General features: G+C 20.7%; 1 protein-coding gene across 1 annotated transcript; it reads left to right on the plus strand.

The window, feature by feature from the left end:
* Positions 1-121: 121 nt before the first annotated feature.
* Positions 122-16,426, plus strand: PF3D7_1122900 (dynein heavy chain, putative; the record flags this gene model as incomplete). Its single annotated transcript, XM_001347875.1, has 3 exons — positions 122-2,939; positions 3,235-16,102; positions 16,357-16,426. 3 exons carry the CDS (start codon positions 122-124, stop codon positions 16,424-16,426), a joined length of 15,756 nt encoding a protein of 5,251 aa, XP_001347911.1.
* Positions 16,427-16,803: the final 377 nt, after the last annotated feature.

Here is a 16,803-nt window from a genome sequence, read left to right on the forward strand (position 1 = left end):
TTTCAAATAATATACAACAGAATAAAAAAAAAAAAAAAAAAAAAAAAATTAGAACACACCGTTCATATTATATTTTAAGTTACAATTTTTTTGAACCCATTGTGAAAAAAAAAAAAAAAATATGACAAAATTTTCTGAAGGCCATTATGACATCTTAAATTTAATAGAGGTAAAGAGTAATATTCAAGAGAAAAATATACTAGGATATAGTATTGATTATACTGTAGGTGGGTTATTCTTATTTGGGGGTTTTAAAATAGATATAGAAGAGAATAATGGAATAATATGTAACGATGCTTATTTAATTCATATAAAAAACGATAAGGCAGAGTATGAAACTCTGAGTATTAAAATAAAACCATCTATTAGATGTTATCATAATTCTTGCACATTATTAGAAAATTATGTTATAATTTTTGGTGGATTGAATAGTGAAGTTCCTTTTGTTGCTTTGAACGATTTATGGGTATTTAACAGTTTAAATAAGACATTTGTTGAAATAAAATTAAAATGTAAAGAAAAAAATAAAGAGAAAAATTTACAAAATGGCATAAATGGAACAAACGAGAAGGGGTATATTTCTCAAACGGATGATGAAAATTGTAGTGATAATAAATATGGAGAGAATCAGGATTATGGAAGTAATGATAGTGATAGTAAAGATGGTGAAGATATTGATAAAGATGATTCCATTTTAGATAATTCATATGTAAAGAATTTAAGAAAATATTTGAAAAGTAATAAAAGTGATGAGTTACATTCAAGTGATATACCATGTCCTCGTTATTTTTCTAGTTTAGATTTATATATTATACGAAAAAATAATATAGAAGAAGAAAAAGGATTTAAAAAGGATGAAATCAAAATAATAAAGAATAATATTATAGTGAGTAATTCTTTAAATTATGAGTATTTTAGTTTAATTTTATTCGGTGGATATGGTGGTTATGACAGAAGTAGTTATAATGATTTATATGAATTTAATATATTAAATAATGAATGGATATTAAGAGGTTGTAAAGGGAATGTCCCATCGACTAGATACGGTCATATATCATTTATCCATGGAAATAATTTATTTATATTAGGTGGTACTAATGCTGAAATAAGTTTTAATGATATGTATTCATGTGATTTAAAAAACAATGAATGGTCTGAAGTGGATTTTTCTTATTCATTTAATATTTCAAAAGTATTTTGTAGAAGTGTGTTGGTAGAATCTATTGATAGAAATATCATATTTATTTTTGGAGGTTATAATATTATTAGTGATGAAAAGGGAAATCGAAAGATAGAATATAATAATATAGAGTTGAATATGTTAAAGTTATATGATACCTTTAAATTAGAAGAATTGAAATATAATATTATTCAAAACAATGAAGAAAATATAATAAAAAATAATAATATGGAAGAAATTAATAATATGAATAGTAATAATGTTAAAAATGAAATAATATCTACAAAACATGATATATATGAAGATTCCAATATATCAAATAATATAACATTTTGTTCTATAACATATGATTTTATGGATTCTAATTTAATTATAACAGATAATAAAAAGAAAATATATATTATGAATATAAGCAATATCATTGGACCAAAATATGCTATATTTAATATATGGCCAAAACAATGTGATATAAATGGAAATAAAAAATTATTGTTTAGAGGAAAAGGATTTACTAATGAAGGTAAAATTTTAGTGAAATATAAATCGGATGATATAAATTTATATAGTGAAGGAATATATATTAATGAAAATAATATATATACTATAGTACCTAATGCAAAAAATAAAATCAAAAATAATATATGTCAAGTACAATTATCTATTAATGATAAATGTTACACAACTAATAGTTGTTTTCTAGAATATTATTATAATATTGATCCTAAAAATACATTAATTTTTGGAAGTGGCTTATTGGAACCAGTATGTTTACAAAAGGATAATATATTTTTTCTGATTGCAAAAAATAGCTTGAATGAACATAAAAAAATAGGAGGTGATAAATTTCAAATCAGTATTATATATGAACAAAAAAGCGAACAATATGATATCAAATATTTTGTTTATGATTTAAATAATGGATTTTATATAGTCAAATATTTCTCATTTCTTAATGACAAGCAAATGAAAGTAAAGATGCAAAATGTGGGCAAAAATAATAACATAGAACAAAGAAACAATAATAATGATAATAATGATAATAATAATAATGATAATAATAATAATAATAATAATGATAACAACAATAATAACAATAATAATAATAACAACAACAATAATAATAATGATAATTTAAATGAACAGCTCAATTGTAATGTAGTACAAAGGAAGAATCAAAATGATTTAGAAACTCTTGAAGGACCTCAAAATATATCTAATAAGAACTCAATGAATAATGAAGATATAAAAAGTAATACAAATAATCATATGGAAATATTAGACTTAAATGGAACCTTAAAAATAACAGTAAAATTAAAAGATGAAAATATTCAGAATAGTCCATTTTTTCTAAAAGTTGATAATAATTTAAAAGATAAAATAATATATGTAAAACAATTTATTAATGATAGATTAGAGAATTTATTACGAAAAGGAGAATGCTTATTTGATCTAATAAAAAATAAAAACATGAATACAAATAATTTGATACAATTAAATATCAATATTGATCATTTTCTAAACACATTCCCTAAAGCAATACATGACATAAATATTATAGAACAGTATATATTATATGGACTTATAGATATAGATAAGATAAAAAATGTTATTACCAACTTACATGAAGAGGATAATTTGGTGAATGCTTCTCAAGAGGAAGAAATATATATTGATAAAGAAATTCATGAATTAATAAATAATGAAAAGTTCAAAAATGATCAGACCGATGAAATGGGAGAATATACTGCTACTACAACAAGTAACATAAAAAAATAAATAAAAATGATAGTACAAATTGTAATATTATTACTACAACTAATATAAATATTAATATAGTAATAATAATATTAATATAGTAATAATAATATTAATATAGTAATAATAATCTTAATATAGTAATAATAATCTTAATATAGTCATAATAATATTAATATAGTAATAATAATATTAATATAGTAATAATTTTAATATTAATATAGTAATAATAATCTTAATATAGTAATAATTTTAATATTAATAATTGTTATATTTTTTTTTTTTCTTGAATGGTTCAGATAACGTAAAACATACTAATAATACCAATAATAATGATACACATATAACAGATACACTAACACATATAAATGAAAATAATGATACTAGAAATAATTTTTTAAAAGTAAAAGATAACCATAAGATTGTAGATTTTATAAATGAAAATAAATTGAAATTTCTAGATTATATCGATCCTAATATCATGAAGAAATTAAGAAATTATATCAACCTCTTAAATACAGAAGAATTAAATTTAAAAAACAAAAAAGATAACAAAAAAATAGATGATTCAAATAAAAAAGATTTATTAGGAATTAAAAAAAAAAGAAGTGAAGATAAATTTCATTTAGATAATAATTTAGAGAAAGATGAGAAAAAAATTGAAGTAATTAAAAATTTATTAATTTTTTATCATAAACTTAAAACGGTTTGCTTGTCTAAAAAAGAAAAAGAATTAAAAGATGAATTTATAAAAGAAGAAAAAGAAAGTATTAAGAAATTAAAATTAAATTATAATAAATTTGTAAATATCAAAAAGAATTTAGAAGTATCTAATGTTTATTTACATAACAATGGATATGATTCATCATTAAAAGAACTTGAAACTACAAAAAAATATCTTATAGAAATAAAAGATGAAGTTACAAAAATAAAACAAATATCAGATAATATTATTAAAATAGATAATGTAGAAGAATTAAATAAAGATATTGAAAATTTAAATAATGAAATTCATGAAATTGAAAAGATGTGGCTATTTATTAAAAAAAAAGAAGAAATATTAAATGAATTTTTTTTTTGTCCTTTTAAAGATTTAGATGTAGAAGATTTTGATATACAAATAAAAAAATTACAAAATGATTTCAAAAAAATTAAAGTAGATAGAAAACATAATATATGTAAAGAAGAAACATTAAAATTAAAAGAAATTATAAAATTTATTTCTGTTTTGTGTGAAATTAAAAAACCATTTATAAAAGATAGACATATAAAAGAAATGGAAAATAATATAAATGAAGAAAAAGAAAAAAATAAAGAAGAAGATAAAATAAATATAATTATAGATGATAGTACATTAACTATATATTTCTATAAATTAAATATTATGAAATATCATGATACTATTGAAGAAGTTATTATAAAAGCATATAATGAAAAAATAATAGAAGAAACTATTAATAAATTTGAAGATTATTGGGATAAAATATATTTTAAAAAAAAAGAATATAAAAATAATATACTATTAACATATATAGATGATATATGTATAGACACAATTGAAGAACATCAAGTTACTTTACAAAATTGTTTTTCATCTAAATATTTTCTTTTCTTTTCAGATGAATTAAATTTATGGCAAAAAAAAATATCCAATATATATGAAGTAATACAATTATTAAAAGATATAGAAAAATTGTGGATATATTTACAAAATATGTATATATATTCAGAAGAAGTAAAAAAGGAACTACCTCTCTATTCTAAATTCTTTTTAACTATTAATGATGAATATCTTGAAATGTTAAAACAAATTATTGATAATAATATAAAAGTAGTAGATTTTTCAAATGAAGGGGGAATTATAGAAAAATTAGAAGAATTAAAAGTAAAATTATGTAAAAGTGAAAAACCATTGAATGAATATTTAGATTCTAAACGTAAATCATTTCCTAGATTTTTTTTTATATCTTCTACTGATTTAATAGATATATTATCTAATGGAAATAATTTTAAACTTGTAAATACACACGTACAAAAAATATTTTTATCCATTAGAAAATTTGTAACAAAAAATGAACAATTAACAGATAACGAAATACAAAATGAAGTGAAACTAAATAATCAAGAAACTATTACAGAAGAAAAGAATAAAAATGCAAATGAAAATTCTAATGAAATAGAGACAAATAAATATAATAAGAAGGAAGAATTAACGAATAATAGAGATGGTGATGGTGATGATGATGATAATATAAAAAATGATAAAGATGAAAAAGATGAAAAAGAAGAAACTATTATCAAGTTAATTTCGTCTTATGGAGAAGAAATATGTAATTTTCATGAAGGTCTAGTTTTGAAAGGTAAAGTGGAATGTTATTTAAATGATATAATAGATCATATTAAATATACATTAAAATATTATATTACAAATTTATTTAGATTAAAAGATTTATTTAATAATGAAAAAGAAAAATGGATAGATGAAAATTATTTAGCTCAAGTATTTATTTTATGTAATACTATATTTTTTGTAAATGATGTGGAAAATATATTAATTAAAAAAGATATTAATATATATGAAGAATTAAATAAATATTATAAAAATCATATTCTTCAATTAGAAAATGTTATTAAAAAAGTTCAAAAAAAATTAACTATAAAAAATAGAATCAAAATTATGTGTATTATTACATTAGATACATTTTATAGAGATGTACTTGAAGTTATCCTAAAAAATAAATCTTCTATTTCTATAAATATGTTCGATTGGCAATCTCAAATTAGGATGTATCCATTTTTTAAAAATCAAAAAATTTACGAACAGAATGAAAACCAAACGGAAGAATCAAACTTAAAATTGGATAATAAAAATTTAGATAATGAACACCAAGAAGGAAAACAAGAATATAACAACAAAAATAACGATAATGATAATAATAATAATAATAATAATAATAATATATTAAATAATGAATTATCAAAATATACGTGCCTTACACATTTTAAAGACTTATATATTAAAATAAAAATTATGGACTGTTCATTTAATTATTCTTATGATTATATAGGAAATTATCAAAGGTTAGTTATTACTCCTTTAACAAGTCGTATTTATATTACAGCTACACAAGCATTAAGCTTATATATGGGATGTGCTCCTGCAGGACCAGCAGGAACAGGGAAAACTGAAACTACAAAAGATTTATCTAGCTTTTTTGGAAAAAACTGTTATGTATTTAATTGTTCAGATCAATTAGATTATAAAAGTATGGGAAATATTTTTAAAGGAATTGGTAGTACAGGGTGTTGGTGTTGTTTTGATGAGTTTAATAGATTAATTCCTGAAGTATTATCTGTTTGTTCTATTCAATTTAAATCCATATTAGATTGTAAACGAAATAATAATAATGTATGTATTATTGGTTCTGATGAAATTATTGTAAAAAAAAATTGTGCTGTTTTTATTACAATGAATCCTGATTATTTAGGTAGATCTAAATTACCTGAAAGTCTTAAAATTTTATTCAGACCTATAACAGTAATTATACCAGATTTTAACAAAATTTGTGAAAATATGTTAATGGCTGAAGGATATGTAAATGCAAAATATCTTTCTATTAAATTCACTACATTTTTTGAGCTAGCCAAAAGTTTACTAAAAGATAAACATTGTGATTGGGGTTTAAGAAGTATCAAAAGTGTATTAACAAAAGCTGGGGATCTTAAAAGAAATTATCCTGACGTAGATGAAAATAAATTACTTTATTCAGCTATACATGATATTAATATTGCAAAAATATCATCTTCTAATTGTCCTATTTTTTCTGGTTTGCTTAATGATATATTTTTTTCCAATCAAAATGATATAACTGATATAAATGATATAAATGATATAAATGAAAATAAAAAAGAAAAAGATAATATTGAAGAATTAAAATCAGATAACGTAAAAGAAGAAAAGAAAACAAAAAAAAAACATTTAGAAGATAATAATAATAATAAAAAAAAAGAATTGTTCAATTTGAATAATATAGAAAAAGAATTAATGGATATTTGTAAAAAAAATCATTTATTCGGATTAAATTATTTTGTTAAAAAGATTATACAATTAAATGATATAATGAATATTAGACACTGTGTATTTATTATGGGTGAAGCTGGTTGTGGGAAAACAACACTTTTTAATATGTTAATGGAATATCAAAAAAAACAGAATTTAAAAACAGTAAGTATACGAATAAATCCTAAATCAATAAATATAGATGATTTATATGGTAATGTACATATAAAAACAAGAGAATGGAAAGATGGGGTATTTTCTAAATATATGAGAAATTATTCTAAAAAAGATGATTGTGATAAAGCTTATATAATCTTTGATGGAAATTTAGATTCTCATTGGATAGAAAATATGAATTCAGTTATGGATGATAATAAAGTTTTAACTTTATCATCTAATGAAAGAATATTATTAAAAAATCATATGAATTTAGTTTTTGAATTTAGTGATTTAATGTTTGCTACTCCTGCTACAATATCAAGAGCAGGTTTAGTTTATTTTTCAGTAGATCCTAATGATTTATGGAAAAATTATTTTTTATCATGGATAGATAAACATGATAATTTTAATAGTAATATAAAAAAATTATTTGAAAAATTAATGTATAAATATGTTGAACCTACATTTAGTTATTTAAGTACTTTACAAACTTCTATAAAAATTTCACCAATGTCTCATATACAATCATTATCAGCTTTATTAGATATATTATTAATAGATAATAATTATGAAAGTGTAGAACATTATTTCATTTATTCAGTTATATGGTGTTTTGGAGGTTTTTTAGGTGAAAAGGATAATGTAAATTATAAAAAAAGTTTTGATAAATATTGGAAAAATACCTTTAAAAGTATTAAGGTTAATCGAAAAATAAGTGTTTTTGATTTTTATGTAGAAAATAATAAATTTAAAGAATGGGATGAAGCCGAAATAACTAATGAACTAAAACAAAATTATGTATTACAAGATGATATATTTATTGAAACGATAGAAAGTTATTCTTATAAATATATATGTAAATTGTTTTTAAAATCTGATATGCCTATTTTATTTATTGGTAAAACGGGTGTAGGAAAAACACAATTATGTAAGAAAATATTAAATGAAGAAAAAGAAGAATTTAAAAGTTTTTATATGATTTTTAATTATTATACTACATCTAAAAATGTACAAACATTAATGCAAAGTTGTTTAGAAAAAAAATCAGGAAAACAATTTAGTCCACCATATCAACAAAAATTAATATATTTTATAGATGATATAAATATGCCTAAATGTGATGATTATAATACACAAAGTGCTATTGAATTATTATGTCAATATATAGATACAAATTCTTGGTTTGATTTAGAAAAATTAAATTTAATTAAAATATTAAATACAAAACTTATATCTTGTATGAATTATAATAGAGGCAATTTTACTATTAATCCAAGATTAATTAGACACTTTTTTATATTAAATATTAATTTTCCAGAAAATAATACAGTCAATAGTATATTTAGTGTTTTATTAAAAAATCATTTTAATAATTTTAAACAAGATGTATCTGATTTAATTCCATCTATATTAAAATCTACTATATCTTTATTTTATAATATTGAAAAGACATTCAAAAGAACAGCTACTTATTTTTATTATGAATTTAATTTAAGAGATATTCATAGTATAGTTAAAGGATTACTTACTACAACACCTGTTACATTTCAAGATTGTGATAAACTTTTATTTTTATGGTTACATGAATGTGAAAGGGTATATTCAGATAAGCTTAATAAAAAAGACAAGAACAAATATAAAAAGATTATTACTGATATAATAAAAAAAATGTATAATAAATATGAAATTAATAAATTTGTTATGAAATATGACAGTACTTTATTATTTTCAAATTTTCATAAAGGTAGTCATGATAAAACATATGACATTTGTAAAAACATGGAAGAATTAACATTATTCTTAAATGAAGAATTAAATGAATATAATAATTCCTATAATGTAAATATTGTTTTATTTAGTGATGCTATTAAACATATTTGTAAATTAATTAGAATAGTAGATAATTTAAAAGCACATGCCTTATTATTAGGTATAGGAGGATGTGGAAAAACAACCATATCTAAATTTTCATCTTATATATCATCGAAAACATTTTTTGAAATGGATTTTTCTGCACATTGTACTGATAACGATATCAAAAAATATTTACAAAACATTTTTCATAAATGTGCTATGAAAAATGAAGATATTGTTTTATTTTTGAAAGAAAGTAAAATACATGATACTTTCTTTATATATGTAAATGAATATATGTGTTCAAATAATATTATAGACTTATATACAAAAGAAGAACGAGATTATATAATACATAATATTAGAAATATAGCTAAAGCAGATGGTATAGAACAATCAGATAATAACATATTCGATTATTATATTAAAAAAGTAAATGATAACTTACATTTCATTTTATGTTTTTCTCCAACTAGTAATAATTTTAGAGATAAATCAAACAATTTCCAGTGTATATTAAATAATACTATGATAGATATATATGATAATTGGGAAGCTGATTCTTTAATGTGTGTAGGGAAAAATTATGTTAGTAATATATATATGAATATAAATACGGGGGATATTTTATTAGATCAAGAATATATTAATTTAAAAAATAAAAATATAGAAAAAGATATAACTTTGGGAAACAAACAAATAGAGAAAAATTATATCCCTACAATATCAACAAACGATGGAGATGATCATTATAAAGACATGGATAAAACAAATATGAAAAATGGGGACATTACAACAACGATAAATAATATTCCTATTGATAATAATAATAATAATAATAATAATAGGGATAATATTGATGGTAATAATTTTTTCAAAAATAGAGAAGGAAATGATGAAAACATGAAAAGAAAAGTTTATAGTAATAATTTTACGAACCAAAATGATCTCAATACAAATATTACAAACAATAATAATAATAATAGTAATAATAATAATAATAATATTTATGATAAAAATGATAGTATACTAAAGGAAGAAGAATATGTAAACCTAAAAGATATAATAACTGAATATCTAAAAGAATGTTATGAAGACCTATTAGATATATCATCCTTTTATTATTCTCATGAACGTTCCCATATTTATATAACCCCCAAATTATATCTTGAAAGTATCAAAACATATCATATAATGTTACTAAAAAATATTACTAATATAAATAATAAAATGAATATGCTTAAAAATGGTATCACAAAAATGAATGAAACAAGTTCAAATGTAGAAAATATAAAAAATTGCTTAAAAGATAAAAAGAAAATATCAGAAGAGAAAATGGAAGCTGCTGAAAAATATGCAATAGATATTGGTAATGAAAAAATGGTTGTAAAAAAAGAGAGTGATTTAGCTGATATAGAAGAACAAAATTGTTTAGAAATACAAAAAAAAGTTCTTAAACAACAAGAAGAATGTGAAAATGATATAAGATTAGGTATTCCATTAATAGAACAAGCTGAAGAAGCTTTAAATACTTTAAATAAAAAAAATATTCAAGAATTAAAAACTTTAAACAAACCACCTCCAGGAGTAGAAGATATTACTGCAGCTGTTATGCAATTATTAGCAACAATCGATACAACTATATCTATAGATAAATTTGGAAAAATTAAAGATCGAAGTTGGAAATCTGCACAAAAAATGATGATTAATCCTGAAAAATTTATATCCTTACTTAAAGATTATAAAAATAAGATTGATGAAAATTTGGTTCCTGATTGTAACTTTAAATATGTAGAAAATTTAATTAATTTACCACATTTTAATAAAAATGCAATACAAAAAAAATCTAAAGCTGCTGCAGGATTAGCTGAATGGGTTTTAAATATAACATCGTTTTATAAAATTATTCAAAACATATTACCTAAAAGAATCTTATTAGATAATACAAAAAAAGGTTTAGAAGAAGCTAATGAAAAATTACAAATTGTACGTGAAAAGGTACAATCACTAAAAGCAAAACTAAGTGAATTAATAAGTCAATATGATCATGCTATATATGAAAGAGATCTTGTTATTTTAGAGGAAAAGAAATTAAAAACAAAATTAGAATTATCAATTCGATTAATAGATGCTTTAAGTAGTGAAGAAATATCATGGTCAAAACAATATGAAAGTTTAAAAAAAAAAAAAAAAACAATTTTAACAGATATATTACTTTCATCTACTTTTGTTACGTTTTGTGGTGGATTTACTAAAAAATATAGAAATAAAATTATGACAAATTGTGTTGATACATTAAAGAGAAAAAATGAAATACAAAATAATATTTTTAATAACATGCTCAAAAAAATAAATAATAACGACCAAAATTTCATAAATAACAACAATAATAATAATAGTAGTAATAATAATAGTACAAATTTTGGTTATAATGAGGACCCACAAAAAAAAGATAACCATAATAATTTTGACATATCAAACAAATTGAATATAAAAAATGAAAAAAAAGACAACGAATTAGGGAATGATAATTTAAAGAAAGAAGAAATGATTTATGATATATTCTTAGTAAATAATTTTAATTTAGATTTATTAATAAATGAAGAAGTTTTATCTAAATTAAGTAAACAAGGTTTAACATTAAATTCAGTATGTATTGAAAATAATATAATATTAGAAAATAGTGATAAGTTCCCTATTATTATTGATCCACAAATGGAAAGTTTAAAATGGTTAATTAATAGTCATAAAGAAAAAAGTGAAAAATTAATTATCACAGATATTAATGATAAAATATTATTAAAAAAAATAGAAGAATGTATATCTTTTGGTTATTCTATTATTGTTGAAAATGCAGATGAATATATTGATAATACATTATATAATGTTATATCAAAGAATATAATTAAAAGAAAAAATAATTATTATATTAATATTAATGATAAAGAACTTATGTTTCATCCATCTTTTTATATAATATTACATACACAATTGTCAAATCCTCATTATCAACCTGAAATACAATCGGCATGTTCTCTAATAAATTTCACGGTTACACCAGATGATTTAGAAGAACATTTATTATCTATTACTCTAGAAAATGAATTTAATCATTTATCAAAAAAGAAAAAGAAATTATCATTGTTAAAATATGATTATATGTGTCAACTCTCTTTTCTTCAATCATCAATCTTGCAAAAATTAACAGATGCTAAAGGGGATATTTTAGAAGATGTTTCATTAATCGAAAATTTAGAAAAAACGAAATTATTAAGTGAAAATATAGCTAAAAAAACAGAAATTGTCAAAAATACAGAAGTACATATTAATACCATTATCAACTTATATAGACCTTTATCAAAAAGAGGAGTCATGTATTTCTTCATTTTACAAAAATTAAAAAACTTGCATTCATTTTATTTCTATTCTTTAGAAATATTCTTGAAAATATTTATCAAATGCTTGAACGACAGTTCTCCAAATAGATCACCCAGTAAGGTGAACCAGGAGCAAGAATATTATCTTAAAAGTGAAGATAACGATTTTAATGATGATTACCTTGGTAGTACAAAAGAGGAGGAAAAGATGGAAGATGAAGAAAAGATGGAGGAGGAAAAAGTTGATGAAGAAAAGATGGAGGAGGAAAAAGTTGATGAAGAAAAAATGGAAGACGAAAAAGTTGAAGAAAAGATGGAAGAGGAAAAAGTTGTTGAGGAAAATACAGAAGATGAAAAAGCTATTGAAATAAATACAGAAGATGAAAAAGCTGTTGAAAAAAATACAGAAGATGAAAAAGCTGTTGAAAAAAATACAGAAGATGAAAAAGCTATTGAAAAAAATACAGAAGATGAAAAAGCTGTTGAAAAAAATACAGAAGATGAAAAAGCTGTTGAAAAAAATACAGAAGATGAAAAAGCTATTGAAAAAAATACAGAAGATGAAAAAGCTGTTGAAAAAAATACAGAAGACGAAAAAGCTGTTGAACAAAATACAGAAGACGAAAAAGTTGTTGAAGAAAATACAGAAGACGAAAAAGCTGTTGAAAAAAATACAGAAGACGAAAAAGCTGTTGAAAAAAATACAGAAGACGAAAAAGTTGTTGAAGAAAAGATCGAAGATGAAAAAGGGGAAGAGCAAAAGGCAGAAGAAGAAAATGTGGGAATAGAGGAAGTCGAAAAGGTCCAAATTGATGATTACAAAGTTTCAGAAAAAAAAGGGGAGAATAAAAATTGCACATATGAAGAAAATGGAAAAATTGATAAGGACAAAGAAGATGATTTAGAAGAAGAAGAAGATTTCGAAAACGATGATTTTACAAATGAAGAAACGAAAATAGACAAGAATGAAGTTGAAAAAAGAGTAAATATGCTAACAGATTTATTGAATATAAAAATGTGGATGTATATGGATAAAGGTTTATTAGAAAGAGATAAATTAATTGTAAAATGTTTGATTATGTTACATTTAGAAAAGTTAAATGACAAAATAAGCGAAGAAGAGGAAGAAATTTTTATTAATCCTAAATATAAATTAAGTAATAATAATATAACAAGTATTAGAAATAAAAAAGAGAATGAAAGTATGGAAAAAAAATTAATGAATAAATCATTTATTAATGAAGAATTATATGAAGATTGTAAGAATCTAGAAAATTTAAAAGATTTTGAAAACATTACTGAAAGTTTCGAAAGTGAAAGTATGTCATGGAAACAATGGTTTTTAAGTGAAAAAGTAGAAAATGAAGAATTACCTAGAAAATATAATAATATAAAAGATTTTTCTAAATTATTATTAATTCGAGTTTTACGTAAAGATAGATTTTTAATTGCATTAAAAAATTATATTACAAAAAATATAAAAATGACAAATGATGAAAAAAATAATACATATGCATTAGAAAATATATTAGATGAATATATTGATAATAAAACACCCGTCTTATTTTTGTTAACAACTGGTTATGATCCTTCTAAAGAAATAGAAGATTATATAAATAAAATGAAAAATAATGCTATTAAAAAAAATGATAGTAATAAAAAAGAATCCAATAAAAATAATATAGCTTATGTAAACATATCTATGGGTCAAGGACAAGAAAATATTGCATTAAAATATTTAAAAGAAATATCAAAATGTGGAGGATACATATTTTTACAAAATATTCATTTAATGACAAAATGGTTAAAAGAATTTGAAGAAATTCTGGATAAAATATTTTTAGATGCTCATGTAAATTTTCGTTTATTCTTATCTGCAGCTATACCAAATGAAAAAGATACCAAATTATTACCCGAAAAATTATTAAAGAAATGTTTTAGAATAAATAATGAAAAATCATATAGTTTAAAAGATAACATAAAATGTTGTCTTGATAAATTTGAAAACGGACAATATGATGATAAATTAAAAACAGTAATATTGGGTCTTTCTTATTATCATAGTTTATTATTAGGAAGATTTTTATATGGAAAAATCGGATTTAGTCAATCATACTCTTTTAATGATAATGATTTAGAAATATCATTTAATATTATTAAAAGATATTTAAAAACATATGAAAGTTTTCCTTTAGCAGATGTATTATTTTTAATAGGAGAAATTATATATGGTGGACATATAACAGATATATGGGATAGACGAATAAATAAGACATACGTTAAGAATATACTTAAAGAGATATATAGAAATATAATAAGTATAAATGAAAAAAATAAAAATATTAATATGGATTTTCATCACCCCAATGATAGTAATAATAATTATAATGATGATGATAATAATAATAGTCATAAAAATAATAAAAATAATAATAATAATAATAATAAGGATGATGATGATGAAAGTAATAATAGTAATGATAACGAAGAAGAAAATGAAGAAAAACTCATTTTAAAAAATACCAAACATAATATTCTGTTCGATGTATTTAAGTTTCCGGATTGTAGTAAATATAATATTAATCAACTAAAAAAATATATAGACGAAAAATTGAATAAAGAACAAACTTATTTATTAGGGTTACACATAAATGCCGAAATTGAATATATGAAAAATGAATGCTCACGAATATTACAAACTTTACAAGAACTAAGTAATAAAGAAATTGCATCAACAGAAAGTTATAAAAAAAATACGAAAATAATAAAGAAAGAAAAACCTGGTGATAATAAAGATAATAAATATACACATGATCAAAAAAAGGAAACCATACATAAAGAGGAAGATGATGAAGATGAAAAACATTCAGGAAGTAATAAAAGTACAAAAATTATATATGATATAATTAATCATTTATTAAATGAATTACCAGATAAAATTGATACAAATGATTTAAAAATAGAGGATAGTCAAACAAATACATTTATGGTAATAGCATTAAAAGAAGCAGAAAAATTTAACAAATTAATAGAATGTATTAATGATACATTAATAGAAATTAAATTAGTATTAGATGGTATATTAAATATGAATGATAAAATTCAAAATACTATCAAATCATTAATGTTACATAATATACCACATATATGGATAAATTATTCTTATCCATCAAAAAAAAAATTGATGCCATGGTTTGAAAATTTTAAATTAAGAATAATATTTATAAAAGAATGGATTTCTAAAATAAGAAATAATATATTTCTACCAAATTCTGTATGGTTATCTGCATTATTTAATCCTATCTCATTTCTAACAGCTATTAAACAAAAATTTGCTCAAGAAAATAAAGTACCAATTGATAAACTCAAATTAAAATGGCAAGTAACCAATATAACAAAATTAGAAGATTTAAATAATAAAAATAATGCATTATATATACATGGATTATATTTACAAGGAGCTTCTTGGTTTATTAATTCGAAAAATGATACCTTTACATTCGATAAGGATAATATAAATGATAATGTATCTTATGGAAACATAATAGAATCTGTACCTAAACATATATATTATTCTATGCCATTAATTTATGTATATTGTATTAGTAATGAACAAGATGAACTCTTAAAAGAAAATATGGAATATCGTTCATTGGATACACCTCTTTATGTGACTTCAGACAGGGGAAATACTTTTGTTTGTTCAATAGATCTAAAGTAATCAAAAAAGAAAAAAAAAAAATTAAAATAAAAATAAAATAAAAATAAAATAAAAAAAAAATAAAAAAAAAATAAAATAAAAATAAAATAAAAAAAAAATAAAAATAAAATAAAAAAAATATAGGAACAGTGTATATATAATACATAAAATTAAATATCTTACACATTTGTATCTACTACACTATTATTATTACATATATATATAAATATATATATATTTTTTTTTTCTTTCACCCACTCCTATTTTACAGTTTAGAAATGGAAGATATAGAAGACAAATGGATATTAGCTGGTGTTGCACTTTTCTTATCGGATGATTAAGTTTGATTTTTTCTTATAATATATTATTATATATTATTATACAAATACTTAAAATAACTTCCTCATTATTTTAATAGATTTATATTTATAAACATTTTATATTATGATATTAATAAAAATCATTAGTTGAAATAATTAAAAGTCTTTATTATATATATATATATATATATATATGAAATATTTAATAAGTCAAAATTAAAAAAAAAAAAAATAAAAAAAAACATCATAACTATAACAAATATTAAAAAAAATATGTTTAATGCCAACTTTTAATTAAAGTGTGTATACATATAAATAAAAAGACATAAAAAAAAAAAAAAAAAAGATAAATAAATAAAATAATTAACATAAAAACAAAAGAATATGATAAAATAAAA

Source organism: Plasmodium falciparum (assembly GCF_000002765.6).
Source record: "Plasmodium falciparum 3D7 genome assembly, chromosome: 11".
Lineage (NCBI taxonomy): Eukaryota > Apicomplexa > Aconoidasida > Haemosporida > Plasmodiidae > Plasmodium > Plasmodium falciparum.